A 19,855-nucleotide genomic window follows, 5' to 3' on the forward strand; every position below is an offset into this window, starting at 1 on the left:
TCAATTCACTGTGAGTCTGTGTATCGTAGCAACGAGCACAAGACTGTGCTGTTATGAATCCAGGGGGAAAATAGATCTCGTGTATTGTTTATATATTTCGTGTGTGTATGTCACTATGTGATAGAATTATTATTTGATGCAAATAATTCTAGCCGGCTCAGCCAAACTTTATCAGATGGCGGCTCAATTTGGCTTACGAAATTATTGGCTGGCGGCGGCTGCAATTCTAAATGGCGCAAATGGCGGCGCCTGGCGGCGGCTTCGGGGTCTACTTGCACTGATTTCATTATATAAAAGTCAGGATAAAAGCATGCTCTTTTTCCGAGTGGGAAAACTGCTCTACGGCATACACGCACTTTGATCTCTATCCCGGGAAGTCCCAAGTCTCCCTTGAAGGAGGACTCACTTCCGGGGCTCTACATGGTCATTCCATCATCCATCAACGCAAATACAGACCTCCAGACTTTTGCTGAAATCAAGTGCTTTAATATAATGAGTAAACTGATCTCAAATTACGCCGTACTAAAGGAGTTCTTTTTAAGAGCAAAGTGGGAGTTTTCAAACTCCATCCTGTCCGACTTCTCCAAAGATGTCAAAGTCATTGCTTCAAAGCCCCGCATGGTCATTCCAGCACTGAACTATCCAGCATACACGATCTTAAACAGAGGTCAAAAACATCGACCTAGCACTACCAGAACTTTCTACAGACAGTCAAAAAACCAAAGCAATGCAACAAAATCCAATGAAATGCAAGTACACCTCCAGACTTTTGCTAGAAATTTCTTAGGTTTTATTTAAATACTTTGGGTATTTAACCAAAGTTTACCCGATTGAAAATCAAGGTTTACTAAATGAAGTATCAATGAATCTCAGGGCATGGCCTGTAGACTCCATAAAGTAAAATTTTCTCTGTCACAGATCATTTCAATTCATCTTCAGTTACAGCTCACTCACCAACCTGTTTTATGCTTGTCTATGTATGTTACTTTAGTTTTATGTTGTACATTAGCAATAAAGTCTTATTTGTATTCAAAGAGAATTTGACTGTATATTTGATCAAATCATATTAGTACTTGAAATCTGTCGATCCTAAGGATGCGTGATAATGAACATTGTTTAAATCTACAGTTGAAGTCAGAAGCTTGCATACACTTAGGTTAAAGTCATTTAAACACATTTTTTAACCAGTCCACTGATTTCATATTAGCAAATTATAGTTTTGGCAAGTCGTTTAAGACATCTACTTTGTGCATGACAAATCAGCCAGGAAGTTAAATCTTGGTTGCAAATGGGACTTCCAAATGGACAATGACCCCAAGCATACCTCCAAAGTTGTGACAAAATGGCTTAAGGACAACAAAGTCAAGGTATTGGAGTGGCCATCACAAAGCCCTGAACTCAGTCCAATAGAAAATATGTGGGCAGAACTGAAAAAGCATGTGCGAGCACGGAGGCCTACAAACCTGACTTGATTGCACCAGTTTTATCTGGAGGAATGTGAAAAAATTCCAGCAACTTATTGTGAGAAGCTTGTGGAAGGCTACCCAAAATGTTTGACCCAAGCTAAACAATTTAAAGGCAATGCTACCAAATACTAACAAAGTGTATGTGAACTTCTGACCCACTGGGAATGTGATGAAAGTAATCAAATCTGTCAAATCATTCTCTCTACCATTATTCTGACATTTTACATTCTTTTTTCTCCCCAATTTGGAATGCCCAATTTCCAATGCGCTCAGTCCTCGTGGTGGCGTAGTGACTTGCCTCAATCCAGGTGGTAGAGGACAAATCTCTTCCACCCGGATGTCCATCTGGTTGCATCCGTGTCTGTGACCGTCAATCCGCGCATCTTATCACGTGGCTTGAGCACGTTACCGGAGACATAGTGCATGTGGAGGCTTCACAATATTCTCCGTGGCATCCACGCACAACTCACCACGCACCCCACCAAGAGCGAGAACCACATTATAGCAACCACAAAGAGGTTACCCTATGTGACTCTACCCGCCCTAGCAACCGGGCCAGTTTGGTTGCTTAGGAATCAGAAAAATATTATTTTTTATTAAATCTAGACAGACCCCATTTCCAACAGCCATCACTCCAACAACTTATTCTTGAGTATTCATGCTAAATTGCTAATTTGGTACTAGAAAATCACTTATGCCATTATATCAAACACAGTTGAAAGATATTTGGTTTGTTAAATGAAGCTTAACGTTGTCTTTGTGTTTGTTTTTGAGTTGTCACAGTATGCAATAGACTGACATTTCTTAAGGACAATATTAGGTAAAAAAAATTATTTCTCTAGAAACTCATCAGTCATTTATTGATTTGAGGAATGAAGGCTATCCAATGCTTAAAATTGCAAAAAGATTTTATACAAAGGTGTACACTACAGTCTTCAAAGACAAAGGACAACTGGCTCTAATTGATCAACCAAGGTATCAGCCAAGGTTTCCATCGGTGTCTCTAAAGTGAATCGAAGTTATGTATATTAGTTTTATGTTAATTTTGGTGTTTTACTTTGCTCCATGTTTTTCATAAATATCAAAGTAGAAGTATTGCAACTGTATATGGATGATGTTAGTCCATAATTGAACCATTTCTATAACTGTCTTCTCATGGTCTCTGATTGGCTGTATTTGGTGTCTATGTCAGATCAGTCCTTGAGTGTGAGTCAGTGATGAAAGGTCTTTATGGAATGTTGGGATTGGAGTACCGAGACGTGGACTCAGAGGAGGAAGGAGAAGGGGTCAAGGAACCGCAGGATGTCATTCATATCACAGATGATGATGAGGAGAACGTAGATAACATTACTGGCTGTGATGAGGATGATGATAATGATCTTTTTGTCATTGATCTGGGAGGTAGGAGACATGTATGTTTATGGAATGTGCTTAAAAGTGTTGTTAGGGTAAATTCTGATTTTTTTTTTTTAAATAAAATAAAGTTCTGTACCATTTTGTGCTCTTGACTCAGGTTTGTCTTTTTGACTTGCAGCTACCAAAGAAACCTTGGAACCTATGGTGAGGATATGAACTGAGAAAATCACACGCATTCCAATATGTACTTTTCCATTCTCACTCCCTTTTTTGCTTGTTTACTTTCCCACTTTCTTTCTTTCTTTCTTGCTGATCTTTTCTTTCTTTCTTGCTGGTCTTTCTGTCTTTCAGCTTGAAAAGGTGACTTTGGCAATGCAGAAGTCCTCCAGACTTGTTCAGGACTTAGTCCAAATGGTGAAGAAAACTTCCTTTGTAAACACTGAATCATCATCAGATATCGCCTCCAGACCCTCATCAACCTCAACCCCTGAGATCAGCCCTTTTGAATCTATCGCACCTACACATCCGTCCCCACCAGTTACCCAGACAAAACGCACAGAAACCCTGGAGCTAACAGACCACTCCTTTGCTGTAATTAAGACTGAATCTCTGTGGCCTTCTAAAATGTCCTTGCTTTCAAGCAATTCTGGAGAGTGTAAAGATGTGAGCGGTCATAATTCGGATTCTACATCAACGATTAAATCTGAACCTCAGTTGACGACATTAACCTCTTATGAAATTACTTCGCTTCCGAGCAGTTCAAAACAAAACGACACTACTGCCAGTCATAACTGTCCACCAGTTAAGTCTGAAACTCAATTGATAGAAGTGACTCCTTCCATAATGTTTTCAAATCCAAGCAGTTCAGATCAACATGAAAATATCGAAAGTCATAATTTGCCATCTGTTGCAATGATTAAGACTGAACCTCAATTGATGCCAATGACTTCTTTCGAACTATCGTCAATTCCAAGTAGTTCCAAACAATGTCAATTAATTGCAATGGATAATTTGTCATCCAGGGCAACAATAAAGGCTGAACCTCAGTTGAATGAAGTAACTCCTGAAATGTCTTTGCTTCCAAGCAATTCAGTACTATTGGAAACAGTTGCCAGTTGTAATTTGGATTCCAAGGCAACATTTAAGACTGAAATTCAACTGACATCATTAAATACTTCCAATGTGTCTTTGCTTCCAATCAAATCAGAAAACCCCGAAACTATAGCCAGTCATAAAGTGTATGGCAAAGAAACAATTAAGAATAAAAATCAATTGACAGAAATGCCTCCTTCCATAAAGACTTCGCTTCCAAGCACATCAGAACAACCCAAAACTACTGCCAGTCATAATTCAGCATACATGGCAACAAATAATACTGATCCTCAATGGACAGAAATGACCCCTTGTGAAATGTCTTCACCTCCACACAGTTCAGCTCAAACCAGTCCTTCAGCCAGTCAGAATTCTGATTCATTAGCAATAAATGAAACTAATCTTCAGTTGACTGCAATGACTCCTTCTGAAATGTCTTCAGTTCCAAGCAGTTCAGAACAACCCAAAAGAACCAGTCAAAATTTGGATTCCACAGCAATCGATAAGACTGATCCTCAATCGTCAGGAGTGTCTCCTAAAACGTCTTCACTACCAGGCATTTCTGAACAACCAAGAACTATGGACAGTGATAAATCGGTTTCTTTGTGCAAGAAGACCAAAAAACTGACAAAAAGAAAGAAATCTGCCATATCCTCTATGCCCTCATCATGTGCCACAATAAGGCTGAGATCTTCAACAGCTGCTGGATCCAAAACCAGCACTCCCAGTTCACAAAATGAAACCCTAAGAACAACATTGTCTACCGAATGTAGTGCTGAATTGACTGACATAGAGGAGCCTGAAAGCGCTTCAAACTCTGATGATTCATCTGATCCATCATGGTCCCCTGATTCACCCTCATCCTCAACATCATCAACAAATTCATCTGCTAACATATCCACCAGCAAAGCAGCGACCGGTTCATTTTCAAGCATCAAAAAACCTGCTGCTTCTACTGAATCTTCAGATGTTATACAAGGTAAGCTTTCCTTTTAGTTTAGGTTAGTTTTTCCTGGATATTGGATCTGCTCCAAAACGTAGTGACTTGCCTCCTCCCTACATCTGCAGCTGCCTTCTTTGGCAGTATCCTTACTAAATAGAGCCTAATTAAGTGACTAATTTGTAACGCTCTACATAGGCAGCAACTTAGCATGCCTTACAAACAACGTTCTGCACATGTAGCAGTCAGCGATTCATCTTGCAAATGATTTCACAACAGGTATCACAAGAGGAACGACATAATAGTCTTGAGCATAAATATATCACAACAGTCCAATTTCCAATATGCTCTAAGTCCTCAAGGTGGTGTAGTGACTCAATCCGGGTGGCAGAGAACGAATCTCAGATGCCTCCTTGTCTGAGATGTCAATCCGCGCATCTTATCACGTGGCTTGTTTGAGCGCGTTACTGTGGAGACGTAGTGTGTGTGGAGGGCCATGCTATTCTCCGTGGCATCCACGCACAACTCACCTCGTGCCCCACTGAGAGAGAGAACCACATTATAGTGACCACGAGGAGGTAACCCCATGTGACTACCCTCCCTAGCAACCGGGCCAATTTGGTTGCTTAGGAGACCTGGCTGGAGTCACTCAGCACACCCTGGATTCAAACTCGCAACTCCAGGGGTGGTAGTCAGCGTCAATACTCGCTGAGCTACCCAGGCCCCCCTTTTAAGCAATTTTTAAACACATTTTTATGAATACTTTTCAGTATTGAATGGAATTTTAAGACTTATTTACAGTAGTTTTATTCTCAGACACCCAAGAACCGACTAGTTAATAATTGATGTTATCTAGTTTAGCTAGATGTTTTTTTTATATATATATATATTTTTTTAGTTGCGCTATTTTAGCTGCACTACTTTTAATTAGTGTTCTGACAGTGTACTGTGCTTTAGCTGGTGCTACATCAGATGTCTTGTGTATCTACGTGACACAATGTTATATTTTTGAAGAGGTGTAATTCAGGCTACGGTGTAGTGTTGTGCTTGACTACAGCAGTTATGCCATAGCCTGACGTGTACCTCCACAAATATGTAACAACACATTGTGTCAGCATAGACCACAACAGATGTGATTGGTCTGCTATGTAAACAAACATTGTCCCCCGGGATGATAAGAAGATATCTGATGTAGCATCAAATTCTATGCATTATATCATATTACATTTGGACTTTAGAGCATTGTTTTGTTGGGAACGTCTGCTGTTTTTATGTTCCATTTATGTTTTTTTTATTATTTAAAAGAAAAAACACAACAAAAATACATCTATACAACTTATATACACTGGGCTTTTTTTCTCAAGGCTTTTACTTGATAAATATTTGGTATGTGAGTGACAAAATATTTGTTGTATTCTACTCAAGAACATTCTGTATGATGGTTTGACATGGTGTATTAAATGATCAAATTTCATTAGTTATGAAAGCACAACGTTTCTAATTTGTCAGGAAATTAAAAAGCAGATGTTCAGATTTGGTTTTATTGTCTATATGCATTGTAATGTCCAGCTTATAAGTTTTACAATTACACCCATTTTGTTTTGATCAAGCGAGATGTTTGTAGTTATATATATTTTTTTCATCAAGGAACATCAAAAGTATGCCAGAATATTTCATTATGATTTAAGCGACTCGAGCAGGCATACAGTAAATGCCTTATTTTTTCTCTCTGCATGGCAGACATGTATTATTAAAAATATGCGCCTAAATCTCAACATGTTCACATTCTTTGAACTCAACGTTTTAATGCTACAATAATTGAACATCCTTTTGTATCCTTGAATTGCATTTCTTTCGTTTATTTATTAAATTAATAATTATTTCGGAAATGAAGGCATGTTCTCTGAATATACTAACAATTGGTTGTGTACTCTCAGAACGACGTATAACTATAAATGCAAACCACCCCGTTGGCCACAACACCGAGCCTAGGGTGTAGGTTTGACACAGATTTATAAATCGGCCTTTATTTTTTTTAATTAACGTTGCCGATTACAACAGACTCTAATGTGATGCAAAAGCACATTCACATATATTTGAAATGGCACAGATGGCTTGTGGGTTATATGTGTACTGTGCATAAGTTACAGTAAATGTGCATAAATGTAGTCTCTGAAGCAGCATCACTACAACCATACACATCCAGATGGACTTCTTTGGCCTCCCGCAAGGAGCTTTTTTGGGGTCTTTTGTAAATGCTCCCCATGAGAATTGTCTAATCAGGGTCTAGTGAACCTGAAAACAGGTTATATAAGGATTTCTGAACACCAGTCAGTCAATTAGTGGTTCCAGTGATCCATTTGAAAATACCTAATGGCTAATCCCTAATGTCGCTGATCTTCTCAGTCTCCAAGGGTTCAACCATTGAAGTCTCCAAGGGTTCAACCAGTGAAGTCCCCAAGGGTTCAACCAGTGAATTCTCCAAGGCTTTATCCAGTGAGCCTCCCGAGCCTTCTGAAATTCCTAAAGAGATTGAACTGAAGGTCAGCTCGGAAGTTTTGGGGAAGTGGAATAACTTGACATGGTGCCAAGGAACCATTGAAGAAGTCCAGACAACAGGTAAGACAGATCTTATGACTGTATATTTGTGTTCCCTTAGTTTTCTCTAAGACGTCCAAAGTGATGTTTGTTACAAGTCATTTATAATGTGATTTGTATTACTATCATTTCACGGCTCTCTGGAATTCTCGATTCTGATTGGTCAGTTGTGGCATTCAGCGGTCATATTTTGCTGAATAATGACATTCCAACTCTAATCAGTGTTTCATATCCATTTTATTTATTTGGAAACTAGCCATCTGATGGTCTTTATTGCAAAATTAACCCCCTACAAGATGATACAAGACCCCTTTGACTGTACATTATCCCAAACATACTTATCAAGTATAATTCAGTAACAGAAATAAGTACTGTAAATAATGTAATTTTTAAGTAAATTTATAACTGTCAAAATAAAAGAAAAATGGTCATAATTGACTCACCCTCTTAACGTTCCATACTCTGATAACTTCAGATTTTCCCGAGTACTTTCATACAGTGAGAGTGAATGGTGATGGAAAAAACTAAAACTAAAAAAAGCACAATTAAAGTATCATGACAGTGGTACATAGGATAATTTTATGTGACAATCAGACCAAAATTTTAATTGTTATTCACTTAAAATCTTACCCTCCATCATATCTCTCTGATCACATTTGCGCTTTACTGGATCGTGATAGGCTATGAAACAATCTGTAACAGTGCAAATTCGAATCAAAGTCCAAATTTGTGTGTGAATGAAAAGAATTGTAATATAGCAAAATAGAAAATGTCACTGCAGCAATCATTTGACCTGTCCTGTTTTGTTTTCCTTTCAGAGGAAGGCAAAAGTTATAAGGTGGAATTTAAGAATGGTAATAAAAGTGTGCTGCCTGCTAATCATGTGGCCAGTCTAAAGGCTCCTTTGCTCAAGGATCTATATATTGGCTGTCGTGTTGTCGCCAGCTGCCAAGATGAAGGAAAGAGCTGGTTTAAGGGTGCCATGCTGGCTGAATTTCCTGATCGCAGGAATCGCATGAGGTGAATATATGGTAAAGGGATAGTTCACCCAAAAATGGAAAGTCTGTCCTCATTTACTCTAATTAATTAATCTATGTTATTCAAAATATATATATTTTTCCCATCATGGAACATATTTAGCAGAATGTCCAGGCTGCTCTTTTCCATACAATGAAAATGAATTGGAACTGATCCTGTCAAGCTCTAAAAATGACAAAAAGCACTAGGCCTATTGCAATTTTTAAATAACCGTCTGATCGCGGTTATTTGATCTAACTGCGGTTAATTGAGATATCTGTGATTTTTGTGCACTTCAGATTCCAATAATATTTAAATGCCCAAATAAGGGAATAAGGGAAATATAAATGCCATCACTGTTGTGTTTGTCTCATTCTGTTCCGAAGAGCATGTGAAGCGCTTTTCTGATGTGTGCACTGTCGTGCCAAATTCGCGCAAATACAAACAAACAAATATAAACTTTGATAGTGAATGCAAAGTGCTCCGGCTTCACTTTAAACGATCATTTAATGGCAAATATTCCTGGTCACAGCAGGTTCAGAGGAGACGACGAATGCTTACACTTTCTGTGGAGTGATAAAAAGATTAAATTAAATCTCCATGGTTTTGCTTCATGAGAAATAAGAGCTCTTAATTTTAATCAAAGAGCATTAAAATAACGTGTAAAAGCAAAGAAATTATTATTACATAATAAAAAAAAAAAATAAAAAAAAATATATATCTATATGTAATATGAGTTTCAAAAACAACAGTGTAAATGTAAAATTGACCAAAACTAAAGTTCATATTTTAAGTATTTCAAAATATTTAGAATTTAAAAACATAATTTTTTTCATATCATTCATTTGTTTCTGAAGGGATAGTTCACCCAAAAATTTCAATTCTCTCATTATTCACTCACCCTCATGATATCTCAGGTGTGTTTGACTTTCTCTCTTCACCAGAACACATTTGAAGAAAAATATAAAAATGTCTTAGCTCAATAGGTCCTTAAAACGCCAGTGAATGGCGATTTGTTTTGTTTTTTTCTTTGGGGTTTTTTTGTGTTTTTTTTTGAAGTTCCAAAAATCACAGCCAGTCAGCATGAACTTCATCGATACAACACCAAACAATTAATGTCTTCTAAAGCAACACAATTGCTTTTGGTGCAAAAAAGATAAATATTCAAGTACATTTTTAACTGTAAATCATGCTTCAAGCCGGCAACAGTACACACGTTTGACGTAATCACGTTGGCATTTGAAACACGCAAGAACTGACGCACATACTTCACAGCCGCTCTCGCTCTCAGTGGGGCGCGTGGCTAGTTGTGCTTGGTGCCGTGGAGGATAGCGTGAACCCTCCACATGCGCCATGTCTCCGCGGTAACATGCTCAACAAGCCACATTATTTACAAGATGCGTGATTTGACACTCTAAGAAGCTGACAGGCTCAGTCGTCTAAATCACTTGCATGTGATACCAAATGAAGTGCTATGCGACTAAAGTGAATATATTTGGCAACTGGCTGGTAAATGTTATTGAAATGTTCAGCAGCGTTTGAAGAGTAAAAGTTTTTCCATGTAATGTGAATCCAAGACAAGATCCACGCAACCCATTTGTCATTAAATACTGCCTCTTTTAATACCCTTTCTGTTCTTTACGGTCAGTTGTTGATCAAAAACAACTATTAAAAAAAAACATTTAAATCTAATCATGCATCGCACAGATGAGGTAAAGCCATTCGAGTCCTCTCTAGTTAACATACGCTCATTTAAAGCGTTGTTTATAGAAATTAGTTAACGTAAAGAGACGTTGCCGGTTTTAGCACATGTTCAACATATCAATGTAAATACTTGCAAATAGTACAAATTATGCAATTTAACAGCGTGTGAATCGGAATCGAATTGAATCAGAATATCTGTATCAATGCCCAGCCCTACGTTTGATGTCATGACATTATGGACCGCTAGGCTTAAATGTGTGCAAGCACAAATTACATTTGAGGTACGTTGGAGGGGAACATTTTTGTTACTTTTGGTGAACTACAGTAGGCTAGTGAAAGTTGTTGGTGTTTTAACCATGTGCCTTATGTTATTTTAATATTGTGGGTGATAACAGTATATAAATTAGAATGTTTTTCTAATACTTTGCTACACCTTTCAGGTTCATGGTGTTTTATGACGATGGCCAAGTAGCTTATCTCGCTCTCCCAGACCTTCATATTGTCTGCAAACAAAGTAAGAAATTCTCTCTTTGTTTGTTCTTTTAGTTTAGGTTCAATAATTTTTTTCTCTACTTCCTTTTGTTTCCTTCTTCATCTGTATCTAAAGATACAATAGCAATAACATCAGCGAATTTGAACATGCAAAACGAATAACAGACATTGTGGTTTGTATTGGCTAAATAACAAAGCATGGGACTTTGCTAGAATATTTTTTGCTGTTTAAAGAGAGGGTTGTGATTTTATATGCTGGGATTTCAAAAGAATAGCTTAAATAACCTCTGAATGAAATGAACTGAACACAAATGAAAGTGTGGGGTTTTAGAATTGCACTCAGAAAGGCAACAGTGTGTGTATTTGGACCAGATATGGCAATTGATTATATTATTATATAATATAATAGTGGTCGAAGTGAAAATAGGGCTGAATGTTTTTGTGGCAACTTCAGTAGTGACTAAGCAATGCAAAAGCATTCTGAATAAGATTTTTTGGTGTCTTTTTTATTTATTTATTTGTTGTAATTATATGGTCATGCTTTTCCAGTTAGATGATACAATCTATATTTTGTACACCCATAACATTGTTCTGTCACTTTTGTTTTTGCAGTAAAAAGGGTATGGAAAGACATTGAGGATGAGACTGTTCAATTGGAGGTGAAGGAATATCTCCGTTTATTTCCAAATCCCATTGCCGTTGTGCTTCGCGTGGGGCAGGAAACTAAGGCGGAGCGGAATGGCAGGTTTGAGGCCTGCACGGTTCTCCAAATGGATGGCAGTCTGATCCAGATCTGCTTTAAGGTAAAATGATGTCTGCTGCTAGTTGAGGCTGATCATTATAATCCTTGATGTTGGGTAATTTTGATGTTAATAAATGTGTCTGTGTTTCAGAGTGACAAGCAAACAGAATGGGTGTATAAAGGCTCAGACAAGTTGGAGCACATTGTTAATATCAAGAAGCGTCTGTCTCAAAAAACACAACCCGCTAAACCAGGTAGTCATTTTGTGCACGTTGGCGTGGTTTGTGTGAATTTTGTGTTGTTTTTTTATGCACACTATGATAATGATAACAAACCTTATTATTATGTTTCGCCTTTTAAAGGTATCTCCTCAAAGCGCTTTACAGAATAAAAACAAAAATGTAAAGACAAATTGAAAAGAAATAGGCTACATCAACAGCCAGATTCCATAATTGTTCCATCTATGTTTCTTGTATTGCAGTAAGTACTGTGCCTCAGCACAGTACAACTTGCCCTTCGACAACAGTTACCTCAGCAACTGCTACTGTAACAGCTGTGACCTCAACAACTGTCACTTCCACTCATTTAACCCATCAAGCTAATACCGCAACCACCAAAACACCATCTATTACCGCTCAAAATAACACATCAACTGTGACTCCCATAAGTGTGACCCAACAAGCTGATACCACAGTCACCAAAACACCATCTGTTAACCCTCAAAATCCCACATCAGCTACTTACCAGGCTAAAGTCGTCCTGCAGAGGTTGGCAATGCCCTCGTCCATGGTAGCAAAGGCTAATAAGCAAACAACATTGTCTTTAAGGTGAGTTCCAAGCAGTTTAAGCAGTTTGTACCGTAATAATGTGTCCTGACGTGAACATTACGTAAATGTTCCAGTGTTAAGTTATACACTCGCTGAGCACTTTATTAGGAACACTAGTACTAATAAAGTGCCCGACGTGGTCTTGTGCTGTTGTAGCCCTTTCGTCTAAAGGATCAATGTGTTGTGCATTCAGATATTCTTCTGCTCACTACAGATGTACAGAGCGGTTATCTGAGTTAGCGTAGCCTTTCTGTCAGCTCGAACCAGTCTGCCCATTCTCCTTTGATCCTTTGGCGTTTCTGTCCGCAGACCTGCCGCTCACTGGATGTTTTTTGTTTTTGGTTGCATTCTGAGTAAACTCTAAAGGCTGTTGTGCATGAAAATCCCAGGAGATCAGCAGTTACGGAAATACTCAAACCAGCCCGCCTGGCACCAACAGACATGCCATGGTCCAATGCACTGAGATTTTTTTTTCTCCCAATTCTGATGGTTGATGTGAACATTAACTGAAGCTCCTGACCCGTATCTGCAGAATTGTATGCATTGCACTGCTGCCACATGATTGGCTGATTAGAAAATCTAATAAATAGGTGTACAAGTGTTCCTAATAAAATGCTCAATGCTCAGTGTATGTATCCTGTGTGTTCCAGTAGAGTTCTCTCTGAAACTTTAAAAATGCCAAGATCATGAAAATATAATTGATGAGTTTACCTGTTCCTTGTGGTTTTGTAGATTTGAAACTAAATCCCACAATTATTTTGACTAATCTGATTTAGCATTACTCTATAAAGGATATAACTTTAAGCATCTTACTGACTAAATGTACCCACCTCCACCACCTCGTCATTTTTGCTCTGTATTCCAGAAGTGTGAAACGACCAGCCCCTTATGAAGAAGAGGAGCATATGTCAGAGAAAGACCAGTCAAAGTCTGCATACATATATCATCGCTGCTGTCCAGCATGTCTGGACGGGTGAGACCATCAATAATTGAGATGCATCATGGTCAGAACCCACTTCATATCCCGTTGCTTTTTAAGTTTCGTCGAATGACTGCTCGGAGGCGGCTCGATGGAAAGGTGGGTGGCATTTTTGAGCAAGTTGTTTGTATTTGTTGTATTTCTGAATAGCAAGTTGGGCTGTCAAATTACATTTCCAAATTCAAACATTATCCTAATTTAAGAAAAAACGCACATTTGAATGCTAAAACAGTGCAAAGCACTGCCGATGACATCGGACCGATCGCATTCTTGTTATAAAAAAGACTAGACGCAGCATAACAAATACAGTTTTAGAAAGCAGGTGTCTCGAGATGTTTTAAAGGCTGAAGAAGTTCTTTTTAACTTGACACGGCATCTAAAAAAATACAGCACTCCTACACGAGACGTTGAATAAACAATGAAACATGGCAAAACAATCAAAAACATTAATCTAGCTTGTGTTTGCACAATAAAATACCAATGGTAAACTGGATGGATGCAAAAGCGTTTGTTGTGAACAGCCCCTTAGGTGGAGGTCTTTGGCCATCTTGCTGTCTTATCAGCATCTCTCAGATTAAGCAATGTTTTTTTTTTTTTAATGCTTCGTCAGGAAAGGAATTCAATTTGGAAATGTGTGTCTCGAAATCCGTCCATTCTGTAGTGTTCTGTTTGTTTAAACAGCCCCTGGGCTCAGAGTCTGTGCCGCTTCACCAACCAGTTCAGCCAAATAGCACTGCTTTCTGGGAATATTACTACCGTACATACTACTGTAATGAAAAACCCAGTGATATCTTTGTTATCATAAAGCTTTATTTTGGGTTAGTATACTGTGGGACCAGTGCAAGCGCAACACAATGTTAACATAGAACTTTTGAAATGTTTTTTCTTTCTGCCTTGTTTTACTTTTCACTTTACATTTGATTGTTTGAACCGACTAAAACATTTATATTTATTTTTTATTCTATGCACATTAGTTTGAAATGAAATTCTTTTTTTTAACAGCGCCAGGAAAACATTTTATTAATATTTAAGGTACAAATTTAGGTTCTCAGCTAGGGGTGTAAATCAGACGTTTCATAACGATACGGTCTTGGCCTGCGATCCGATATTTGCCGATACTTCGAAGTCTGCCGCGATATGATTTCGATTTTGATTTGATTCAGGGCCCTGTGATCGATTTTTCCGATATATGTGCCTATTTTACACAAATAAAAATGTTTTGCCCTCAAATAATCAAAAATGTATTTGAATGTTTTGAGCTCTCTGAAAATGCAAATGTAGTATCCACATTGGGACATCCACAACAAAATAGTACTTCAGATGTTGAAAAAAAAATTATACAGATAATAATATAAAAAAATAACGTCACACACAAGTGATCATCACTCATTTGATAACTGCATATTTTTCAGTTTAATCCAATTCAAAGTACTTGCATACCCATGACTTGTTTCCAACTATCCCTGCTATCCTTGGTTTTCTTGGCTACAAGTTATTTAGTTATAATGAACAATTACAGTTACAGGTAATTGGGATAAATGTTAATAAGTGTGTTGATGTGTAAAGTCTTATCACTGATGCTGGAGCTGAGCAGGTGTTTCTCTTTCCCTCATTAGTGCTGTTCAGAATGTCAGCGTTGTCAAGATGTTTCACATGATGGTTGAACTTCTCCATGGTACTTTTAAATGGCAAACTATCTTGTAAAATTCAAATGGGACGCATGCACAATGATATCAATGGAAGCCCGAATTAAGTGCACATGTTAGCTACTCTGCATTTGTCACGAGAGCTTGATGCTTACTCACGGATAGCAGAGCGCAATTTGGCTTCACAGACCCCGGACACATCCTTGTCCCACATGAAAATTTTATTTAGCGTTCATAAAGTAAAATTAATGTAATAAGGTTGCTTCATCGCCAGACGGAAATGCGTATAGACGTGGCTGACATGAGAGTATTAAAATAAAGGTGCATATTAAAAAAAATTTCTCTATCGATATTTACTTGTTGTATAGATAACATTGAATCATTGGTTATTGGATCAATACATCGAACCGGATCGATGGATCATTACATCCTATACTCCCAGAGTCATGGAAAACCTGGAAATATCTCAGAATTTAACATTTGTATTTTCGAGGCCTGGATCAGAGAGGGAGTTTAAATATTTTTTATTATTCATATATATTTCTGAGACTATGAATTTCTAACGTTCTGCACTAAAAATTGCGTCAGGTTAAAAATGGACCTTTTGTGTCCGCAAAATATAGTGAGTGCTGATTTGTGAGTGAATCGTCCCGTTGAGTTGGTTCTTCTCAATGAATCAGGCGAACCAGTTCATGAATCTATCTGAAGGATTCATTGGTGAATCATTCTGAATTTGAACGATTTATTTGAGAAGTCATGGAAATTCATCGGTCAAAAAGTATGTTTTTTTGGGGGGGGGGTTTATCAGTTCTAACAGATATGAGTTAAAGATGCATCATGACTATAAATAAATAAATTAAAACTGTTGTCAGAATATGAAGAAAAAAAAACACATTGATCATAATATAATATCCTAAACTGGAAATTAATAAGCCTCAAGCACAAAGGATTCACAATACAGTGACTTCTAAAAAGTTGCTAATATTTAAATATACTAATTTTATGCTATTATTTCTGTAGCTGAGGATTCACAGACAGATTTCACAAATTGTGTATGTTTGATACTTACATTTTTCAAAATGTTTCAATAGTTGGTTAAAGTTTGGTCTGTAACAGTTGTCATTTTACACATTAACGTCAACTAAAACGCTATATTCATTATATGCCATTTTTTGACAAATTAAAGATAATTACATGACAAATAGTGACTAAATTTAAAAGAATTATTATGTCAACACAACTGAGCTCTTTTAGGATGTTCATGTATTTTAAAAATTTGTTTCCTCTTCACTTTAAATAGGTTTACTTTCATATTTTCTATCGTTCTCCATGTGGGCGGAGCCTTTGTGACATGGTGGAAGTGCAAGAGTACCTGTTTGAAACACGCTGTGATTTTCTCTTCCTGGAGATGTTCTGTATGGACCCGTTTGTCCTTGTGAATCGCGCCCGACCCCCTTCGACTTCAACCAGCCAGCCTCACCTGTACCTGCCGGACATATCACAGGCCAGGGAGGTGCATCCGGTGCCCTGTATTAATGAAGTGGATGATACTCCTGCTCCTACTGTCAAGTACACCATAGAACGAATTCCAGCCCCAGGTGTCTCCGTCAACACAAGCCTAGACTTCTTGACTGGCTGTGACTGTACAGATGGCTGCCAGGACAGGTGCATTTTTTGAATCTTTGTATTCGTTTATGAATATTGGCATATGTCTATAAAGCAAATTGAAATTAAAGGAATTTTCCTGATTTAATACAGGTCTGCTACAGGAAATAGTTTCGACTCGTTCCTCAATCTATGCAATCAAACTAAAATTATGTTTACAGTAATGCTCTTATAATATAAGTCTATGTAGGAAAAATGTCAAAATACACACTGTCAGACATGTATAGCCACAAGTCTTAATATATAGTCTTAATGTTTAAGTTTGTTTTACCAATTTTGTCTGTGCAAAATAAAATGTTTCAATTACCGTCATTACAATGTAAAGCCGTTAAGCTGAGCATGGCTGAGTCAAACCCATCTGTCACAGGACAGATCATCGTCTTAGATACTGGTATCGGTCATAACTAATTTAAACAAAATGTTTAGTTTTGTCTTTAGCATTTTTCATGGCTTCCTTTCTTAAAATTCATTTAAATCATGCAATCAATAATGTACAACCTGCATTTGTGTTTCAGGTCGAAGTGTTCATGCCACCAACTGACCATTGAGGCCACATCTTTATGCAATGGTGGCCCTGTAGATGTTACTGCTGGATACACTCATAAGAGACTGCAAACAGGCTTGCCGACAGGGTAGATACAGGCTCTCTCTCTTTATCTGTCTGCCTCTCTCTCTCTCTCTCTCTCTTTTCTGTATGACAAGATGCAATATAAATGAACCACAACATTAAAACCACCTGCCTAATATTGTGTAGGTCCCCCTTGTGCTGCCTTAACAGCGCCAACCTGCGTCTCAGAATGGCAGATGCTATTTTTCTCTCCACAATTGTACCTCTCTCATCAACAAGACATTTCCATCCACAGAGTTGCACCTCACTGGATGTTTTGTGTTTTTGGCACCATTCTGAGTTAATTCTAGAGACTGTTGTGTGTGAAAATCCCAGGAGATCAGCAGTTACAGAAATACTCAAATCAGCCCATATGGCACCAACAACCATACTTGCGATTATCTAATCAGCCAATCGTGTGGTAGTGCAGTGCATAAATCGTGCAGTGCATAAATCATGCAGATACAGGTCAGGAGCTTCAGTTAATGTTCACATCAACCATCAGAATGGGTAAAAAATGGGATCTCAGTTATTTGGACCGTGGCATGATTGTTGGTGTCAGAAGGGCTGGTTTGAGTATTTCTGTAACTGCTGATCTCCTTTTTTTATTTGATAAGAAAACATGGGCATTATATATAATGCGATCAGATTTATATCCGTTACAAATACATCTTGTAGGGCACTTATACTTGGTCTACATGCTCTAAACCCCAAATAATTCATAAAATTTAATAAGAGCCACAGTTGCTTTCATTTATTCTTATTATATACATTTATTCTTATTATATAAAAAAGAATTTCACAGTTTTCATTTCTATTTTGCATCAATTTACCCATAAGTGATGAATTTGTTCTCTTAAACACATGATGGAAACGCTGCTTTATTTGCAAATTGTTTTTGCGATATTCGGATAACAGATGGAAACATGACTATTGTTACAGTGTTATTTATTTTTTGCAAAACAAAAATATTTTTATAGGTAAAACATAGTCTACAAATATTGGTAGGTTCAACTTTTGTATAATGTTTAATTTTAAATCCATTTATGAACAATTGACAAATTTGTTGACAAATGAATCGTACATTGCCATCGTGGTCGTGATCTTCAGTTAGATAAGCATTGCTAGATATTGCAGAAATCCAAACAGATGTAATTTTCTCAACTAAAAGATAAATCTATGTTAATATGTTTTTGAACACAAAGAGGATTCATACACCCTCTTCTCTCTCTCCATCTCTTCAGGGTGTATGAGTGTAACCCTCTGTGCCGCTGTGACCCAAGAATGTGCAGCAACAGGCTGGTTCAGCACGGTTTACAGCTGCGAATGGAGCTCTTCATGACACAGCACAAGGGATGGGGCATCCGCTGCAAAGATGACATCGCCAAGGGAACATTCGTCTGCGTTTTCACTGGTAAGCATACATCGTAATTTAACTGACCTAAAATAATGAATCTTGCGTTTTTAGAGGAATAGTCACCCATAAATGACAATTCTGTCACCATTTACCCCCCTCATATAGGTCCCAAACCTATAACTTTCTTTCAAAATGAGAGTGAGTAATAGTACTAGAGTACTATAGAGTAAATATATACATTTTTCTAATGCATCACAATCTTCATTTGAACAATCTCAATATTGATCCTTAAATCACAAGATCAATCTTTAAGTATATGCGCAACTCTCTACTATGCGAGTAAATCATTCGCACATGAGACCAAATTTCATGCTATGCGACTAAAATGTCTGTGATTAGCCACTGGCTAGTAAATTTTCATATTTCACTTACCAGTGATTGCGAAGTATAGCGGAGTAGAAGTTCAGCATCCTTTCACTACATGCTGAGAGTTGAAGTTTGATATCATGTAATGTGTCCAAAGACTAATCCATTTGTCATTGAATAATGTCTCTTTAAATACCCTTTTTTTCTGTACAATCAGTTGTTGATCAAAAACAAAACATAAACCATAAAACCATTCAAGTTCTCCCTTGTTAATGCTGTATGTGCTCATTTACAGGCGCTCTTTACAAAACTGCCGGTTTTCTTAAAGTGGCAGTACTGATTTTTAGCACTTGTTCTACAAACCAGTGTAAATAGTATAAATTATGCATTAAACAATAGAGATATTTATTGCTTGAATATTTATTGTTAGAAGGTCCCTTGTATAATTAACAGCATTAGCTGTGAGGAAATGTATTTAATCTTTAAGCAAAATAGACATTATAATTCAAATGTACTTAGATGAATCAATATCAGTTGAATTTAAATACGAATTAAAACGAGAGCTTTTGAAATTTAATCGGGAAATCTGTATTAATAGCCCTAGTGAGTAGAAAGCACATTTTTAATTTCATTGCTTTAATGCACCCAAATTGCCTCAGAATTTCCCCATATCACCTCTCTATGCCTGTTACGTCACAGGTCAAATAGTGAATGAAGACAAAGTGAATGAAGATGAGACCGTGTCTGGTAATGATTATTTGGCCAACCTTGACTTCATTGAGGGGGTGGATAAGCTGAAAGAGGGTTATGAGAGTGAAGCATACTGCTCAGACACAGAGGGAGAAAGCAACAAGAAGACTTTAACCATGAAAACTGGGCCATTATGGAAAAATATCCTCTACAATGAAGACTCAAGCAGTAGTGAAGGTATGTTGTGTCTGTAACCAAATTTATATCACTTCCACTCGTTTTACCTTGTCAATTGCATATCTTTGTGTAAC

General features: G+C 37.5%; 1 protein-coding gene across 1 annotated transcript in view; it reads left to right on the top strand.

Moving 5' to 3' along the window:
- The window catches only part of LOC127650827 (histone-lysine N-methyltransferase SETDB1-A-like), a 30,007-nt gene that overhangs the window by 7,004 nt on the left and 3,148 nt on the right, over positions 1-19,855 (top strand). Inside the window, 15 exon segments of the mRNA XM_052136470.1 lie at positions 2,659-2,867; positions 3,001-3,026; positions 3,174-4,893; positions 7,261-7,473; positions 8,271-8,472; positions 10,614-10,687; positions 11,278-11,468; positions 11,559-11,661; positions 11,889-12,234; positions 13,100-13,203; positions 13,206-13,312; positions 16,160-16,524; positions 17,040-17,156; positions 18,376-18,545; positions 19,554-19,781. Coding sequence (XP_051992430.1) covers positions 2,659-2,867; positions 3,001-3,026; positions 3,174-4,893; positions 7,261-7,473; positions 8,271-8,472; positions 10,614-10,687; positions 11,278-11,468; positions 11,559-11,661; positions 11,889-12,234; positions 13,100-13,203; positions 13,206-13,312; positions 16,160-16,524; positions 17,040-17,156; positions 18,376-18,545; positions 19,554-19,781 — 4,175 coding nt within the window.

The sequence above is a fragment of the Xyrauchen texanus genome, chromosome 10 (assembly GCF_025860055.1).
Source record: "Xyrauchen texanus isolate HMW12.3.18 chromosome 10, RBS_HiC_50CHRs, whole genome shotgun sequence".
NCBI lineage: Eukaryota > Metazoa > Chordata > Actinopteri > Cypriniformes > Catostomidae > Xyrauchen > Xyrauchen texanus.